This window comes from Lepidochelys kempii, chromosome 11, assembly GCF_965140285.1.
Source record: "Lepidochelys kempii isolate rLepKem1 chromosome 11, rLepKem1.hap1, whole genome shotgun sequence".
NCBI classification, from domain to species: Eukaryota; Metazoa; Chordata; order Testudines; family Cheloniidae; genus Lepidochelys; species Lepidochelys kempii.
The window spans coordinates 56,093,609-56,113,281 of NC_136390.1; the positions used below are offsets into that span (position 1 = coordinate 56,093,609).

General features: G+C 39.9%; 1 protein-coding gene across 12 annotated transcripts in view; it reads right to left on the minus strand.

Annotated features, from left to right (window-relative positions):
- DNAH7 (dynein axonemal heavy chain 7) overlaps window positions 1-19,673 on the minus strand; it is a 270,148-nt gene that overhangs the window by 174,523 nt on the left and 75,952 nt on the right. For all 12 annotated transcript variants that reach the window (XR_012154342.1, XM_073306229.1, XM_073306230.1 and 9 more), the window contains 4 exons: window positions 14,959-15,099; window positions 6,699-6,911; window positions 1,252-1,361; window positions 92-260 (listed from right to left, as the gene is read on the minus strand). Coding sequence is in view for 11 of the 12 variants with exons in the window: in XM_073306229.1 (XP_073162330.1) it covers window positions 92-260; window positions 1,252-1,361; window positions 6,699-6,911; window positions 14,959-15,099 (633 nt within the window). In the remaining variant the exon portion in view is untranslated. The remainder of the gene's footprint in view (window positions 1-91; window positions 261-1,251; window positions 1,362-6,698; window positions 6,912-14,958; window positions 15,100-19,673) is intronic.

Consider the following 19,673-nt stretch of genomic DNA (forward strand, 5'->3'; position numbering starts at 1 on the left):
GTTATATATGTTCTATGCCATTTCACATGCCAGAGTGAAATAAAGAGGCCTTAGTGTAAATGAAAATCCAGCCCTAATGATTAATCCAAACCTTAAAGAATTTTCCTAACGCAAGGTAATCCAATCCATCAGAACAATTGAAAACCACACATTGCTTCGCTACAGCCTTTGCTAAGTCTTTCGTAGTTTCAGTTTTTCCAGTTCCAGCAGGACCTTCAGGGGCACCTCCTAGATGAAGGTGAAGTGCTCCAAACAGGGTTCTGAAATTAAAAAAAAAAAAAAGGTTGATAAAAGTGTGCCATTTTCCTTACTAGCATTGGTAACATATGTCATTTTTCCAGCTATTCCAGCATTTACAGGAAACTTTAAAAACTGCTGTTCAATGTCTATATATCCATATTCAACAAATTCTACTGGATTTCCTCCCAAAATATTCTTTACTACAGTACCAGCAGTCACCAATACTAGTCAGTCATACATGAAGTAATTTACCCAGAGTCCAAAATACTGCTTCTTTCTAGTCACTTTCCAAAATCTCACTCCTGTAATATAAAATGGGGCTACAGACAGAAAAGTGATGTAATAAATTACACCAATGGATTAGAATATTGATTTAATCTCACGTTTGTTCAGTTTACAATTTAAAATAGGATTTCAAACTAGTGACACTTTAAACTACACTGGGGTCCGAAAAGATAGCTGCATCACCGATAAAAAAAGCACCTCAGTCAAAATTTAGCATATGATTTTGTTTTTGATTTATGAGGCAGAACAGCATCTAACACACTCCACCTTAGCAGGTATTTGCTCTGAAATACTTACAGTAGTAAAAACATTTTTTGTTCAGTAAAACCCCTATCTAAGTACTTATATGGCTCTCATCACAGTGGTATCAGAGCACCTATGTCCAAGCAGAAATGACCTGAAGCCATAAAGGAAACATGTTGAATGAAAAACTGCCATTTTTATAGTTACTTTTGTGAGCACATCTGTTCTTTAAAACAGAAATCTATAGATAATTAAGTTTTCCCAAAATGTCAATTATATCACAATAAAATATTAACACATACCCTAATCTAATAAATAATCAAAAAGCATACCATATCATCATGCCTAAAAGAACAATAGAAACAAGTAATAAAGTAGAATTATCCATTTCATTGTGGCGGACATCTATTCTGAGGACTCAATTAAATTATTTCAGTAACATAAATTCATGTCCCTAACACATTCACTAATTTGTGGTTTTACCTGTAGCATCTGTCTGTAAGTGGAGTAATAACCAATCTTGGAGTATTGCCAAGATACTCATACCCATATTTCAAACCAGCATTGATCATCTTTGTTTGTAGATGTCCTTCCTATGGGAACAAAATATATATTTTATGTAGTACAGGAAACTAAAATAAATATAACTAATCAGGCTTATTCTTTAAACGTGCAGCTTGGCATGCTGCTATTGGAAACAACTACTGAGCAAATCACACGGCTTATGGTATATAAATGAGATGAGTAGGCTTTCATCTCTTGATCCTCTAAGCAAAAATCTCTTCGGGACAGTGATTTTCTCTTATTTCTTTACACAGCAAATGGCATCATGGAGGCCGATATTGATTGGGGCATGTAGGTACTACAATAATTCTAATTAATAAATTTAAAGACAGACAGTAGTGTGACACTTTCAGGGTTAACTACGAAGAGAGGATGAATCACCACCTCCTGTTTACAGCATGAGGAAGCCTTGGGTGTCTGTACCCACCAGGGAAAACATGTCCAAAACTACTAGCTGCTGGCAACACAAGCATTGCCACTCCAGGTTTTGCAAGCCCCGCTCTTTTCCGCTGCAGGCTAGCAATCTCCACCCCCCGCACCCCCCACGCCCTTAGGCTCCCTAAGTAAGTCCTTAGGCCAGAACAGAGACAACCTGTAGCTAAATCTATGGAGATAGTTAGCCACCAGAGCTCTGCTCTGGCCCTGAGGCACAGGCCACTCCAACCTATCTGTACATTTCACTTTGTTGCACTTGACTGTCCAGGTCCACAACTTCTGGACATCCACAATGCACACAGATTTGCTGACTCCATGGAATCCATGCCCCCCAGTTCACCAGTCTCATTAGTTCAGCACTCTCCTTAACACAGAGAACTTAGTCATGTGTATAGAAGAACCAAACAGAAGTTTATCTGACAAAGCTTAAGATTCAAACAGAAGCAAATACAGTAACTCCTCGCTTAACGTTGTAGTTATGATCCTGAAAAATGCGACTTTAAGCGAAACGATGTTAAGCGAATCCAATTTCCCCATAAGAATATATACACACACACACACACACACACACAGAGTAAGTTTAAAAAAAACAATTTAATACTGTACACAGCAATGATGATTGTGAAGCTTGGTTGAGGTGGTGAAGTCAGAGGGTGGAAGAGGATGGGATATTTCCCGGGGAATGCCTTACTGCTAAATGATGAACTCGCACTCGGCTGAGCTCTCAAGGGTTAACCCGTTGTTGTTAATGTAGCCTCACATTCTACAAGGCAGCACAAATGGACGGAGGGGAGACAGCATGGCAGACAGAGACACACACCCTGTGTGTGAGAGAGAGAAAGATGTGCATTGCCCCTTTAAGTATGCTGACCCCACCCTAAGAACATGGTCTTCTTAAGTAGATCAGCAAGTTGAGACACCAGCTGCTACTAGCAAGCTCCCTCTGTCCTGAGCCCCATCGTGTCCCCCACCCCTCCTCTATGGTAATGCAGTAAGCGGGGGGCAGGAGCCGGGGGGAGGAGGACACCCTGACATTAGCACCCCTCTTTCCCCCCACCCCTCTGCACAGCGAGCAGGAGGCTCCAGGGAGCAGCTCCAAGGCAGAGGGCAGGAGCAGCACATGGCAGTGAGGGGAAGGACAGCTGAACTGCCAGTAACTGATAGCCTGCCGGGTGGCTGCCGCACAGGGAACTTAGGGGAGCAGGGAGCTGATAGTGGGGCTGCCAGTCCACCCTGGTTCCAAGCCCCCACCAGCTAGCTCCAACGGGCTGCTCTTTCTACAAGCAGTGGACAAAGCAGACGACTGCCAAACAACGTTATAAGGGAGCATTGCACAACTTTAAACAAGCACATTCTCTAATTGATCAGCAACATAACAACGAAACAACTTTAACCAGGACAACCTTAAGTGAGGAGTTACTGTATAAGGACTGGAAACATATGGTTACAGATTAAAGGAAAACATAAAACACAGTCTAGAGCCTACACTTATTAACAAGTTTCTTTCCTGTCTAATAAGGTATTTCTCACCCAATGGTCCCTATAAAGCTTGTCCAATCAAGAGAGCTGGGATCCACTTTTCATGAGACACACACACTGACAGTGTTGTCTCCATAATGAATGCCATCTTGTGCCCTCCTTTCTCCTATTATACAGTTCCATACCTTTTGTCTTTTTTCATAACCATGGCATTTTGTTAACTTTAGTTCACCCCGATGGTCTCCCTATTCAAGATCTTTTGCTTGGGCTCTTTTGTGATTTGTAAAGGCCCAACCCACCATTTTGTCCAGATTGCCAACATTTGGCTAGGCTGGGTCAAAAGAGGTCAATTTTTCTCAAACTTGATTGCATTAGCACTGAAAGCCACGCCACCTCAAGTGACCAGTTTCACTTCCAGCAGCTTTGGAACATAATATTCTACATGTGACATAACTTTTAAAATATTTTACATACATACATCCTACAATAATCATGACAACCAGCAAGTTCTTAACTTTCAGCAGAGACTGCACATGTCCCTCTTCAGCAAAATAGTGTGAAGATGCCAATCAGAAGAGAACATGCCTATCTGGGCATGTCTAAGCATGTCCGTGGGCACAGACTTTTAATTGTGTACCCCGCTGTCATAAATATAAAGGGAAGGGTAAACACCTTTAAAATCCCTCCTGGCCAGAGGAAAAACCCTTTCACCTGTAAAAGGTTAAGAAGTTAGGATAACCTCACTGGCACCTGACCAAAATGACCAATGTGGAGACAAGATACTTTCAAAGCTGGAGGGAGGGAGAAACAAAGGGTCTGTCTGTGTGATGCTTTTGCCAGGGACAGAACAGGAATGGAGTCTTAGAACTTAGTAAGTAATCTAGCTAGATATGCGTTAGATTCTGTTTTGTTTAAATAGCTGAGAAAATAAGCTGTGCTGAATGGAATGGATATTCCTGTTTTTGTGTCTTTTTGTAACTTAAGGTTTTGCCTAGAGGGATTCTCTATGTTTTGAATCTGATTACCCTGTAAGATATTTACCGTCCTGATTTTACAGAGGTGATTCTTTTACTTTTCTTCTATTAAAATTCTTCTTTTAAGAATCTGATTGCTTTTTTCATTGTTCTTAAGATCCAAGGGTTTGGGTCTGTGTTCACCTATGCAAATTGGTGAGGATTTTTATCAAGCCTTCCCCAGAAAAGGGGGTGTAGGGTTTGGGGAGGATTTGAGGGGGAAAGATGTTTCCAAGCGGGCTCTTTCCAGGTTATATATCTGTTAGATGCTTGGTGGTGGCAGCAATAAAGTCCAAGGGAAAAAGGAAAATAGTTTGTACCTTGGGGAAGTTTTAACCTAAGCTGGTAAAAATAAGCTTAGGGGGTTTTCATGCAGGTCCCCACGTCTGTACCCTAGAGTTCACCCGCTCTGACACCCGCTCTGTTGCCAACATGGGTCAACAGGGGCACAAGTGGTTCTCAAAATGTTGGCTAAGGAGCAGATCTATGTAGTCCCCAAAGCTATTTTGATCACAATTGTGTTATATCTGTCAGTTTTCATGCAATAAGGATTCTTCCATTGTTCAGGGTTCTCAGAATGTTAAGCAGTTTTTTCAATGAACTAAACTCAAAACCAGCCCTTCTCTGCACCCTGTTTCACTTATGTCTCTGTCAGATGTTTCTTTGAAATATATTCAGCAGTGCCCAACTTCTGGAGAATACCAAAATGGAGGGTAGCAAAAACAAAAAATAAAACATGCCTGGGAGAAATTACTTCTGTGAGAACCATTGGCAATGGGTGAGATTCAGTATCAATAAATGTAAAGTTTCATGGCTAGAGAGAAGAAATAAATAGTACAGATACAAAATATGGAGATGTAAAACTGCACTAAAATAAATTATTTCACAATGTCCCTTTAATTTTACCATAATATTACTTATTCATAAAACCAAACAATGTAGTTACCACAGTATAGGGTCATGTTTAGGAGGTGAACCCATAAGAGCTATCTGCAGTTACATGCCACAGTATGAAAATGTTTGACAACTGCTCTAGGACAATAGCTCAAATATGACTCACGTGAGTAGTGGTAACTGATAGACGTTAAATGACCTACACAAAAATAAGATGCAGCCAGATTTTTTTTCTATTATATACAAATTTCTCTAATTAAAAATGAAACAATAATGTTCGCAATGCACATGATTTTATCATCCCAACAGTGGAAACAGCATTAGTACTGTTGACCTACAAGTCCCTATAGCATGCCTGCCAGCCAGAGTCCCATAATGCTCTGAGGTCATGCTAAGACAAGGAAAAAAATACTAGCTTGCTAAACTTATCAGAAAAGTTGTACTAATCTTTGGAATATTTTTGCAAGAAATAAATGTTTTTAGCAAGGTACTAACCACATAGCTAAACAGGAGCTTGAGCTAAAACAGATGTTTACTATGCAGCTGGAAATGTATGAAATGTAACAGAAAACTAGGAAAGATACTACAAAAGATATGTCTGTATGTGAAAAAGAGGAAATAATGAGAATGAAACTGTAAACAACTTAGGTATAAAAGTGCCAAGTTGTAAGCAAATAAGCAACCTGACAGCACTATACCTGACTGTTATCTGCTGCAAGGATTGGTTCAGCACACTTTGATAATGTATACCTCTTTTCTGTTATGCCCTGACTAATCATTACCTAAAAAACTTGATCAAAATGAGTTATCTGAGATCTCTTTATTTATTAAATAATTCAAAGCCATGAAAACTCATCAATCCTTATAGATTATTATTGACTTAATTTGTAACAGTACAGTGCATTCATACATCTTACTGCAGCTCAAAACAGTCCACGTTTACAAGTCCAACTGGCATTTCGAAAAATACTTTAGTACATCTTCTGGACAAGGCCAGTATACTGATTCTAGTCTTCTGGTAACAACTGTTCCCAACAGATTTCTCTAATTACTGCTACAAGCTGCTCTTATATTGGAACATCTCCTCCTGATAAATATAATGTTTAAAAACATGGCATCTGAGACAAATATTTAGACCTTTGCCAAGAAGTGTAATGTGCATTCTCATAATACAGAAATCTTGATAAGTCAGACTAAAGCCCTTAACTCAAAACTTAAGATCACTAAAAAGTTCTCTACCTAGCCAGCAGTGTCAGGGAATCAAACTATACTATTAGACCAAATTAGTTTTTATCTCTAAACCTGCAGATTCAGCAAGTGCACTGACAGTCAACAGTGATGAAAAAAGTAATTTTAATTAAAATCATATATTTATGGCTACTGGCCATTTTATCTTGCAATCGGAAGAATGATTGGATAGATATATTTTGTTATCAGCAAAAATTCTCATATTAGTGTAACTATTACCTGTGTCAGCAAGCAAGCACAAATTGAAAAGCTGTGAACAGAAATTCTCTTCTAATAGGATTCAGTGACATTACTTACCTCCCAGTAGTACCTAAGCTGACTTAACCATTCAAAGTCACTTTCATCGCTGACTTTCTTGCTTACTAGAGATGCAAGAACATCCCTAGCATGAACATCCAGCACAACAAGTGCTCCAAGAGTCACTCGATTCTGCTTAGACAGCTTTCCTCGCACCAAGGTAACAATGTCATCAATCTGTCTAGTATTCTGCTCCAGATAATCCTCGAGTGCCTGAGAGAATTAAAAAATGAATAGATTACATTGTTAATCTAAGGAACTACCACAAATTCTGCTTATTTTACCATGAATTTTGTGTTTTTAAGATGTACTCTGACAAAGAATAATAGTACAAATTTTCACTGGTATATTTCACATGAGATTGTTACTTGCTTTTAAACTCTACTTTTAAAATACATGTAACCCTCACTTGGACTTTCCAATCTCCTGGAACTCCGGACTGAGCCTCTAGTGGGTCCTACCCTAGGATCTTCAACAATAATGGGTATCAAAGCTCTCTGACACTATTTCCCAGCTTGCTTGGAGTCAGGGCTGCGAGCAGAATGAACTAGAAGCTCCTGCTGAGGCTACTATGGAGGTTCTATAGTGGATGATATGAACAAGCAGTTTGCTGAACCAATGATGGGCAGGAGACTGGGTTCTGGGATCCCGCAAGCAGGAGGGCCCCAGAGCTCAGGCTCCTGACCGAGTCTGCACATCTACACTGCAATTAAACAGCCCCTTAGCCTGAGCCCAAGTCAGCTGGCATGGACTAGCCATGGGCTTTTAATTGTAGTCTAGATGTACCCAAAGAGACTAGCTTTAGTTTCAGTTTGAGCTTTGAGGGGGAACTGAGAGAGAAAAGAACAGCTCAGGGACTCTCCAATTAATTCCCATGCCCCACAAAGAGAGCCTGAACTGCTGTGGGATCTAGTGCACGGGCCAGGCAGTTCCAGCCCTGCAGAGACCAGCATCCAGAGTGGCAATGGTCTGATCCAACACTGACTAGCGAGGGCCAGCTGAGACCTATGAAAGACTCCAGATCATGGAGTTAGGAGAGGATCCTGCCCCACCCGGGGTGAAGACATAGTAAGGAGGCCCTTTCTGTTTAATCCGGCCGACATTCACAGAGCTGCAGCACTCATCTCAGGACTCAAACTCAGCATACCATCTGCTTGGGAAGGTGATGGGTGGATCTGGGGGCTGGGAAGAGTTGTGAGTATTGGGAGGTGGAGAATAGGTTGATTTGTTAATGATTTATTAGTTAACCCTGACCCTTTCCTTCCCCAGATCCTATTTTCCTGTTCCCAGTAAAGCCACTCCTTTGTTATACTGTTATTTTTGGGTATGTCATGCATTTGCTGGGGTTTGTATTAATGTACTTTATTGTTTTTCATGTACTGGGCTTGCCTTGCCAGCAGTGGTAGCATAATTTATTTTCCCAAGGGAAAACACCCCTTGTGTCTTGGGCACAGTGAGGAGTCACCCTGAGTGGATGGATCAGGCATTCACAAAAAAAGGAACCATGACCCAACCCACGTGAGGAGAATGGAGAACCAAAGCAGTAAGTACCAGGAAGGAGCCTTGAGCCACACATTAAGAAAGGGACTACATACAATATGTAAAGGACCAAAATATATTACTAGAAGTATAAGAGCATCTATTATTTTCTCCCATGGATATAAGAAATGGTCCTTTTCATTTTGTAGTTTTTATATTATGAAAATGCCAAGCCCTCTCTCAAAAGTTAACATTATCAACCAGAAAATCACATTTGTGTCTGCAAATTTTTTACCTACCATAGATACAAGTAACAACTAAGATGTCTGTAACTAAAAATAGCTAATGAGGAGAAAATATTTTCTTCCTTTTTTTTAGTTAAATAAACTTTAGTCTTAGTCAGTGCTACTGTTTCTCCTCTACAGAGTTCATGTCTTTCTTGCTAAAAAGGACTTAGTAAACATTAAGGCTTTTGCTGGTCGAGAATTTTTCATCAGAATAATTTTGACAGAAAATGCCCTTTTTGCAAAAATAAAAATTTCTTCTCCCCCCCAGCTCCAGGCCAGGGAGGCTGAATATTCTGGCTCTTTGCCTCTCCTCTCCAGAAGCCAGGCTGGAAGATGTCAGTTTCACTTAAATTTCTGACCCATCAGCCCAAAAGCTGAAAACATTCTGGTTTTGGTCTCCTGAAAAAGAATTTTTCTTGATTTTTTTTGTCCCAGTTCAAGATGAAATTTTTTTCAGAACTGAAATTTTACATGGGAAGGTATTTCCATTTTCAGGCCAGCTCTAATTAAGGCCCCAACTGAGGAAAACACTCTTATTTAGAACAGTATTTAACATGTAAGTTCTTGACACTTAATTAGGAAGAGGGGAATAAAAAAATAGCATTTTTTAATTGGTTCTTTATTTTAATTTCAGGATATACTTTTAAAAGGTGCTCTATATGAAACATGATTTTTTTTAATTAATCCATTTAAAAATGAATTCAAGTTGGCAATGTCCCTTTAACATGTTAAAGTTATGGTCACTAGAAAGTTTCAAGAAATAAGTTTGTTCTCTTATATATCAAAAGCTGTGAAGATTATGATTTTTCCCCACAAATCATCAAAGTAATTCTAGAAAAAAAAGATTAATGATTAATATAATGCAAAGTTGTCATCTTTTTGTTGTTAATAGTTTCAAAGTTATAGAGCTGTATTAATATTCACAGAGACAAGTTTTGAACCTTCTAAAGGAATACCAAGGCTTAGAACAAAATTATGAGAAAACTATTTCCCTGGAATTGCAGAAAGAGGAACTTATCTTGAACAGAAAGGTTTTTGGAGCTATAAAAATAACCTTTTCCTCATGACAAGAGCAATGTGGTTCTTGCATAGATAGGGGAACAAATTCCTAACACTGCCTTTCAAAGTTAATGGCAACAAGAAAGGCGACCATAGGCTTATCTAATGTGCAATTTGAATAAACCTTGGCATTTGAAGATACTCAGATGCGAAGTCTGATGTGCCTTCCTACAGAACACCACTAGGACTGTTACCCATGTTTTATGGTGCTTGATTGTAGGACTTCAATCAACCATTTTGGAGAAATTCTATTGTAGGTGAGATCACCAGAACTTTGTAATTAATATTAGATTTGTATTGTGGTAGCATCCAGGGGTCAAGGCCCCATTATTCTCGGCACTGAACAAATAAAGACTTAGTCCTTGCCCCAGAGAGTTTTCTATCTTCCTCCCACCAGAAACATCAATTTGACTAGGCACAGTCAAACATTAATTTGACTAGATCAATTAATTTACTGGTTGAGGTCTCTCTAGATACCAAAATGTATCAAAGGCTAATGGAGAATCCTTGCTGAACTACACATCTCTACTGATGCTGTTAACTGTAGGTGTTCCTGGTCCAGATGAAGGAGTACCCTCCTTGAAGAGGTCTGGTCTTTTCTGCAGATGAAATGTGGGTTCCTTTGCTGTCTAGCAAATCCAAAGTGAGCAACATAATTGCCCACTATGTGGTTTCTTGCATCTTCTTCTGATGCAGCTGGTACTGTCCCCTGTCCTAGACAGGATATTGAACTCGAAGGATCAAAGTCCAATCTCATATGGCCACATTTATGGGTTTCCTTTTGGTTTTTTGTTTTGTTCTGTTCAGACATGCCACTGATATAGTTCACTTTGACAGCTAAAGTATTTTTGACATTGAGATTTTTGACATTTGTCTTCCAAGTATGCTTCCGATCCTGCAAGGCTTGCTTCAATAGTGAGCTGGTATAGAGTGCAAATTGGGTTGGCTTTCAGCATGTTTGTACTTACCGGTCTACAAAGGGGCATTCGGATGTGATCTAAAAACTACTTTTAATCTTGCATTGCATCAAGCGTGGTTCCATGTTCTCAGACGGAATTTTTGCAGAAGCATTTCTGAGAAACCCACCCAGAGAATAATGCTGATATATAGCACCAGCAATCCACCCATTACAGATAATTAGCTATGGATGACCACTGTCATGAAATGACTGATTAAATGAAGTATTGGAACTTTACAAAATTTTACCATGATGGTAAAATTATGGCCAGGGCCATGCCTGGTTTGACCTCTGGTCAACCAATGCTCTGCATTGGGTTCACAACCTCGTCTTGATTTTGAACTTGTGGCTATGAATCCTGTCTAGTTATGAATGGTCTGTTTCTCTGGACAGGACACTGATTGGCATGTTGTCTAGATGCACAGCTTGTGACCTGTGCGTTGCTGTGACTACTACCAGCCATATCTGAAGATTCTGGGTGTGGAGGGTGGATCAGAATTAAGGATCTTATACAGGAATTGTTAGCTCTTGTATACAAATTATATTTTTCCCTTTGTCATGTTGAGAATGTGTTCATTTGGAGGAAATTTTATCTAGGTTCCATGGGAAACTCCTGCTCCAGATGTTTCACTCTGCAATGGCAATCGTTTCTAATTCGATACCCTTGGTATTAGTAGTGATCAAAGGACTGCTATTCTGCTTTCACTGCAACCTAGTACCACTCAAGGCTTTACTTAATACATCTCCAGTCATTCTGAACACAGGAAATTATTTCTCTCCGACCATTCTGTAATCCCACAACAGTGCAGCTTTCTGGGTAATGGAATCTTCATATACATCTATCCAGGTCACAGATTGCCTGAAAGTGCTCCTTATGCTTTAAGATGGAGCCAGCCTGTGGTTCAAGGGAGGGGTGGAAAAGTGGACCCTTTCCCACCTTTCAGAATCTGAGCTTCTTTTCCAGGTGGAGAAAGGTCCTTGCACTGAAAGCTAGATAGGAATAATTCCTATTACATAGCAACCTGAGTTAGGACGTCATAGAAGTGAATTTTGGATCCTTTCAGAGGGTCTTACCACTCCAGCTCAAGTCTATTGCAGGACCTGTCCCCTGAGCTGGCTGGATAGAGTCATGCTTATCCTCAGAATTCTCTCCTGAAATGTTCAGAGGCTCTTGATTGGGCTTTTCTGCACAGGAGTCGTGGCTCCTCAGGACATGGGAGATTAATCCAACATGCTGGCCAAACTCAGAGCTCCATGTCCTGGCAGTGCTAAGGTCAGTTAACTGTGAACAATAGGGTGTAATTTGCCCTTTTTAGGGCCTGTAAGTGCTGCCTCATATAGGGAATAGTGCTTAACTTTAGCCCAGTGTTTGTAGGATAGAATCATAGGACTGGAAGGGACCTCGAGAGGTCATCTAGTCCAGTCCCCTGCACTCATGGCAAGACTAAGTATTATCTAGAACATCTCTGATAGGTGTTTGTCTAACCTGCTCTTAAAAATCTCCAATGATGGAGATTCCACAACTTCCCTAGGCAATTTATTGCAGTGCTTAACCACCCTGGCAGTTAGGAAGTTTTTCCTAATGTCCAACCTAAGCCTTCCTTGCTGAAATTTAAGCCCATTGCTTCTTGTCCTATCCTCAGAGGTTAAGAAGAACAATTTTCTCCCTCCTCCTTGTAACAACCTTTTATGTATTTGAAAACTGTTATCATGTCCCCTCTCAGTCTTCTCTTTTCCAGACTGAACGAACCCAATTTTTTCAATCTTCCCTCATAGGTCATGTTTTCTAGACCTTTAATCATTTTTGTTGCTCTTCTCTGGATTTTTTCCTATTTGTCCACGTTTTTCCTGAAATGTGTCGCCCAGAACTGAACACAATTCTCTAGTTAAGACCTAATCAGCACGGAGTAGAGCAGAAGAATTACTTCTCATGTCTTGCTTACAACACTCCTGCTAATACATCCCAGAATGACGTTCACTTTTTTTGCAACAGTGTTATACTGTTGACTCATATCTACCTTGTGGTCCACTATGACCCCCAGATCCCTTTCCGCAGTACTCCTTCCTAGGCAGTCATTTCCCATTTTTATGTGTGCAACTGATTGTTCCTTCCTAAGAGAAGTATTTTGAGTTTGTCCTTATTGAATTTCATCCTATTTACTTCAGATCATTTCTCCAGTTTGTCCAGTCATTTTGAATTTTAATCCTATCCTCCAAAGCTCTTGCAGTCCCTCCTAGCTTAGTATCATCCGCAAACTTTATAAGTGTACTCTCTATGCCATTACCTAATCATTGATGAAGATATTGAACAGAACTGGACCCAGAACTGATCCCTGCGGGACCCCATTCATTATGCCCTTCCAGCATGACTGTGAACCACTGATAACTACTCTCTGGGAACAGTTTTCCAACCAATTATGCACCCATCTTATAGTAGCTCCATCTAGGTTGCATTTTCCTAGTTTGTTTATGAGAAGGTCATGCGAGACAGTATCAAAAGCTTTACTAAAGTTAGGATATACCACGTCTACTGCTTCCCCGCCATCCACAAGGCTTCTTACCCTGTCAAAGAAAGCTATCAGGTTCGTTTGACATGATTTGTTCTTGATAAATCCATGCTGACTGTTACTTATCACCTTATTATCGTCTAGATATTTGCAAATTGATTGCTTAATTATTTGTTCCATTATCTTTCCAGGTACAGAAGTTAAGCTGACTGGTCCGTAATTTCCCGGATTGTCCTTATTTCCCTTTTTATAGATTGGCACTATATTTGCCCTCTTCCAGTTTTCTGGAATCTCTCACGTCTTCCACGACTTTTCAGAAATAATCACTAATGGCTCCAATATCTCCTCAGTCAGCTCCTTGATTATTCTAGGATGCATTTCATCAGACCCTGGTGACCTGAAGACATCTAACTTGCCCAAGTAATTTTTAACTTGTTCTTTCCCTATTTTAGCCTCTGATCCTACCTCATTTTCATTGGCATTCACTATGTTCAACGCCCAATCACCACCACCCTTCTTGGTGAAAACCGAAACAAAGAAGTCATTAAGCACCTCTGCCATTTCCACATTTTCTGTTATTATTTTTCCACCCTCATTGAGTAATTGCCTACCTGTCCTTGGTCTTCCTCTTCCTTCTAATGTATTTGTAGAATGTTTTCTTGTTAGCCTTTATGTCTCTAGCTAGTTTGATCTCATTTTGTGCCTTGTCCTTTCTAATTTTGTCTCTACATACTTGTGTTATTTGTTTATATTCATCCTTTGTAATTTGGCTTACTTTCCACTTTTCCACTCATTTTTATTTGTATTAGATCATTGAAGATTTCCTGGTTAAGCCAGGGTCGTCTGCCATGACTGAGTGGAGCAAGGGATTCTGGAGACAAGACACTACAGTGGTGGACCCAGGTGGTTGAAACCACCATCCTGCCAAATACCCAATTCAGGAGGGAAGCAAAAGAAAGAAAGATAATAAGTTGTTATTGCACAAAAATCAATACAAATTAAAGTTATAAATCAAAATGGTTGGGAGAAATTGAGCCACCACCTTGTTCCATCATTGGAGTCAGAAAATCTGGTGACCTGAGCTGAAGGTTGGGATTTTGTTCTGGAGCCTACACAAACATTAGACCACCTCTGAATTCCACAGTTGGGAGTCTTTAACCCATTAGTGATGTATGAGGAGAGGAGCTGGTCAACAAAATTACATATACTGAATCCTAGTTCAATGTCTTAAGCAACCTTCCCCCCACTAATGGACCCAGGTCACAAGTTCTGATCCAAACTTTCCCAAAGTTGAGGGTAGTTCAGATCCACTTTGCTGGTCCCACCGCGTAGCTTGAACAAGTACTAAACACTTTAAATTAGAGACAAGTAATGCCAGATCATAAAACTATGCCAATTTACACCACCTGAGAATCTAGAACATAGAGAACATGAGAGCTGCCGTACTTGGTTAGACCATAGTCCAACTTGCCTAGTATCCTGTCACTGACAGTGGCCTAAACCAGAGCTTTGGGGTGAGTGTACAGTACCAGGCAAATTTGGAGTGATCCACTCCTGTCTTCCACTCCCAGCTTTTGGCAGTCAGAGATTTAGGGTCATCCTGAGCATGGGATTGCATCCCTGATCATCTTGGCTAATAGCTATTGATGGCACATATCTGGCACATACATGTCACTGAGATATATGTTCAGTTGTTGAAGAATCTCCATTCCAATATAGATTGAATTCTGAAGCATCTTTACATATAGTAGAGAAGAAATATTTCCTTCATATTCTCCCAGGGTAAAAATTCAGGTACACCTTTCAAGTGGATATTCCAAAACATAATAATTACTCCTCAAATGGATATCTATCCAAATATTTCTGAACTCAACTGGTTTATACAACATGGACCCAATTCACCACTGTATTACTCCAGTTTTATGTGAGAGTAACTTAAATTGTTCTTATAAGCTTTAACAAATGTTTACCTGTTGGCCATTTCTAATAGATTTTTGTACCTCCGAAGTCCAGAAAATCTGGGATACACAAAGAACTGTCTGTCCAGGCCAGTCCCTCACCCAGTTAATACGTAGAGTTCTTGGATAGGCTTCAATTGCTTCTGCAATCACCTAGTCATGGGGGATAGGGGGAGAAACATAGTGTAGAGTTGAGACACACAGACAGCATTCAGATCTTGAATTAGTTTAGGATAGGCTTTAGTGTTGAGAGTCAGAGCCAAATCAGAGATTCAGGTCCAAGTCAGTTCCATAACATTAATCTTACAAGAATTCTCGAAAAATTTCAGCCCATGATGGTGGAAACCTCAAGAAAACAATCAACTGATCCAACAAAATTTCCAAGATCCTAATAGTGGGAATTTCATTAGATAGTCTCATTGGATTTTGCCACCAGGAACCAAACATCTCGCAAAAATAGCTCTTACTGCAAACTAAAACTGAAAATAGCCCCCTCCCCCTTCAATTTTAGATCCAACACAGAACTAAAATTGAAGGGGTATTTGTGCCTGGACATTTTAGTCCCAAACCCGATTCTAAAAAATGAAGACGTTCAAAGTTGAGGTTCAGTTGGACTTATCTCTGTCAGCTTCTTTTCTAATAATGGAATAATGGTCCTGATTCTCCTCTAATTTACACAAGAGGAATCCAACGTAGCTGCACTGGAGATCACAGTCAAGGCCAATAGCTTTTTCCCCCATCAACAAAACTTACAAGCAAAGCTGAGGCCCTTTACTGATTAAATCTTTACATTTTTTAGCATTCTGCAAGTGATCTAGAGCAAATGCAATGGTAAATGATGAAGCATTTGAGCTAAAGTCTGTTATTAGTTTTGTAGTTGTAAAAGTCCCAGTGACATCAATAGAAACTAAACACATAACCAATGGCAGAATTTGGCCCATAGATTTGACAAGCTTAACATTTAGCTCATCTAAATAAAATATATGAACTCAAGTCAATGTAAAAACCAAGCTCGACATTCAAAGAACCCCAACAAGCCACTAACAGATTTAAATGTAAGTGAAAAACTGACCTAAAACTTTCAGTTTTAAGTTTCCTTAAAAAAATCATGTGTTGATACCAAAGAGAATTTCAAAATAATATAAAGCAAAAGAATGGCTAGATGGGATTCTGAGATGACTATATTTAAATTATACAATGAAAAGTCAGTGTGAGAATTACTAATTTTATCCTAAATCTTCTGCAGTTCTTACTCTCTCATGTGAATGCTGACTGTAACAGACAAAAGTTGGGAACACAGATGTGTCCATCATACTAACCATATACTGCACCCCAAACTGAAATCTTTGTGAATTAGAAGTGAATAACAGAATTGTTTAAAAAACAATAATAAGATCCCGTATTAAGAATTGATCCTGTGCCCAGGTGTACACATGCACATAATCAAAAAGTAGAACAATCTATATATTTGAGGAGACAGCACACTCAGTGTTCTTCCACTGAGACAATGATGAGGTTTGTTAAGATATTCTGATCTACATTATCTATCTTCCAAGATCCCCCAAGTGGGGTGCAGCCATTCAAAACAGGTTTTCATCTTATACAATAGTTACTTGTATATCATCTACACAAATGGAGAAGTCAATAACAAAATCACAAAAAACAATGTATACAAACTTCCACAAATACACTGAAGTAATTGACACCTTCTGCATATCCATAAGATAGGGATCTGGAAGAAGAAAACTTTGCAAGGTTCCTACTTGTGGAATTTTTCTTTAAGTGTTCCATTTTGGGTGAAGGTGCAATCTTGCAGATTTGGAAGAAGTTTTGCAGCCAAATCCTGTGAATCTCAGGAATCCACAGGTGGCTAGGTTCATCCACACTTATCCTCTGGGCTTTTGTGCTGACTCTATAACCTTCCCTACCCTCTCTATGGTGCTCATACTGCAGGGATCCATTAGAGTTGTGCTGCCAAGGAATCCTTAGCTTGCGTTGCCTCTGGAACCCCCTTCAAAGGAAAATTCCTAGGCCAGAGGGAGAGTAGTGAAAAGTTAATAGAACCAGCTGCCTTGACTTTACACTAGATTCTCGAGGGGCCTCAGAGTTACAGACTATGTCCACACTTCCAGCCCCATTCTTTCCACAACAGATTCCTGACCCAGCTGAGAACTCTCCATAGATCTGTTGTAGGCAGGATGGTGCCACAGAGGTGAGCGATTTCCCCTGCTCTATTGGAATGGAGAGATCAGGGCTGAAAGTCTGCTTCCCTATCAGTGCTGCTCAGTTTTGGGGAAGAATCTGGCCAAGAATTAATAGGGAATCGTCAAGCTTCTGTTACCCAATCCTGAGATCCAAATGTATCATTTAGCACTAAAAACAGCAGATAAACTTATGACCCTCCAAGGAGGAATCTCTCTCCATAAAAAATGAATGTATTGCATTCATACACATATATAGTTTTTTTCATCTGCAACAGAATATGGCTAGCATTTTTCATTTAGAGTAATACATTCTCTATATTAATATACATTAAAACTATTTTTAATTGTATCTGTTTCAGAGCACCATAATAAAGTGAAACTACTCTGTAGCAACCAGTAAGACTGCAGCTGGGAATACAATGTGCAATTTTAAACAATTTTAAACCTCACATTAAGAAAAATATAGCAAAAATTGATAAGATCCAGAGAAAGGCAACAAAGACGGTTGGAGATGTGACAGAATTTGCATATGATGAGAGATAGCAAAGACCAGGATTATCTAGCCTGGAAAAAAGAAGAGTAAAATAGGTCTTTACTGAGGTATTCCTAATTAACAAGACCTTAATGAAAACTTGTCAGTCTCTCCATTTAATCCAGTGGTCCCCAAACTGTGGGGTGCACCCCCTTAGGAACATTCGAGGGGATGTGGTGGGGCCCAGGCCAGCCCCCACAGGGCACAGGGAGGGAGCACCATCCACCCCGCTTTGCCCCCAGCTCTGATCCAGCCCCAGCCCCAGCCCCAGCTTGGGCACCGGCCTCAGCCCCTGACCCCTGCCTCAGCTCCCAGGCCCACTCCTGGCCACAACCTAGTTGCAGCCCCAGCCCCTGGCCCCTGCCTTGGCCCAGCCCCGACCAAGGGCCCCGCTCCCAAATGTGGTTCTGCTCCAAGCTCCCGACCACAGATCCAGCCTCTCTCACAGCCGTGGATAGGTTCCATTACAGGTAAGGGAGGGTGCTATGGAAAAAGTTTGGGGATCACTGATTTAATCTTCATTGGGATTCAGTCAGACCTACTTCAAGAACAAGGAACGCTCAATAAAATTAAAGGATAGTAAATTTAGAATGAATTAAGGAAAGACCTATTTACATGGATAATAATTAACCTGTGGAATTCAATGCAGCATGAAGCACTGAGACAACTAATGTGATTGCACTTAAATAGGTTGGAGAATATTCTGACCACACAAATTAGTAGAAATGCAAGCAAAATAATTATAGGAAGAATCAAATTTCATGTTTTAGGGCATGCACTGAATGGCTGTGAATATTTAAAAAAGGAATCCTCACCTCCCTTTGCTATGTGCACTAACAACTTGCAAGTTTCATCTTGCCTTCCTCTGAAGTATCAAGCACTGGGTACCGCCAGAAGTACACAACCAGGGGGTCACCCAATGAAATTATAGGCAACAGGTTTATAACAAACATAAGGAAGTACTTCTTCACACAATGCATAGTCAGCATGTGGAACTTGTTGCCAGGGGATGTTGTGAAGGCCAAAAGTATAACTGGGTTCAAAAAAAGAATTAGATAAGTTCATGGAGGATAAATCCATCAGTGGCTATTAGCCAAAATGGTCAGGGGTGCAACCCCTCGCTCTGGGTGTCCCTACACCTTTCACTGCCAGAAGCTGGGACTGGATGAGAGGGGACTGATCCCTCGATAACTGCCCAGTTCAGTTCATTCTCTCTGAAGCAAGCATCTGGCACTGGCCACTGTTGCAAGATAGGATAATGGGCTATTTGGACCCATTATGTCCATTCTTATGTTCTTATAATACCAGACCAAAAGGACCAATGATTTGATCTAAATATGATAAATCCTTCAGAACATCCCATCATGTATCATCACCATTTTACAGATGAAACTGAGACACAGAAAGACTCGTATGACCAAAGTCACACAGGAAATTAATTGAACCTGAATCTCCTGATTTCCAGTCTAGTGTCTTAACCAAGACACTTTCCTCTCCACCTCTTACATGAAAAAGCAGAACAACCGAATGGAAATTGTTCATTCAAAATCTGAGCAGGGTTTGCATTATTTTAAGACTTTGGATGTCTCTGAATGAATCAAAAAGCATTTTACTCTTCATTTTTAACTGTTGGAAAGACTCTTTTCACAATAACTAGATTCAGACACTGAAGTATTAAGTATGGATGAAAGAAAGAGCAATACGTACAATTAAGGCACAAAAAATCTGCTAATAACTTACAATATCTTTATCCAATACAAGTTGTACAAGCTATCCTAAGTGGCTTACTAATCACCCTGTCTAGTCTCAGTATTATCCTACAATATTTAGAGAGTCATAATATGAATAGAAGAAAAATTAAGACTATAAAATCTTTCAGAATTGAAGAGATTCTTGTTTAAAGCTTCACCATATACTTTTATTAAGATTCTTTTACAAATAAGGCCCTGTCCTGCAACATGGTGATTGAAGAATTTGAGAGTGTTCGGCAT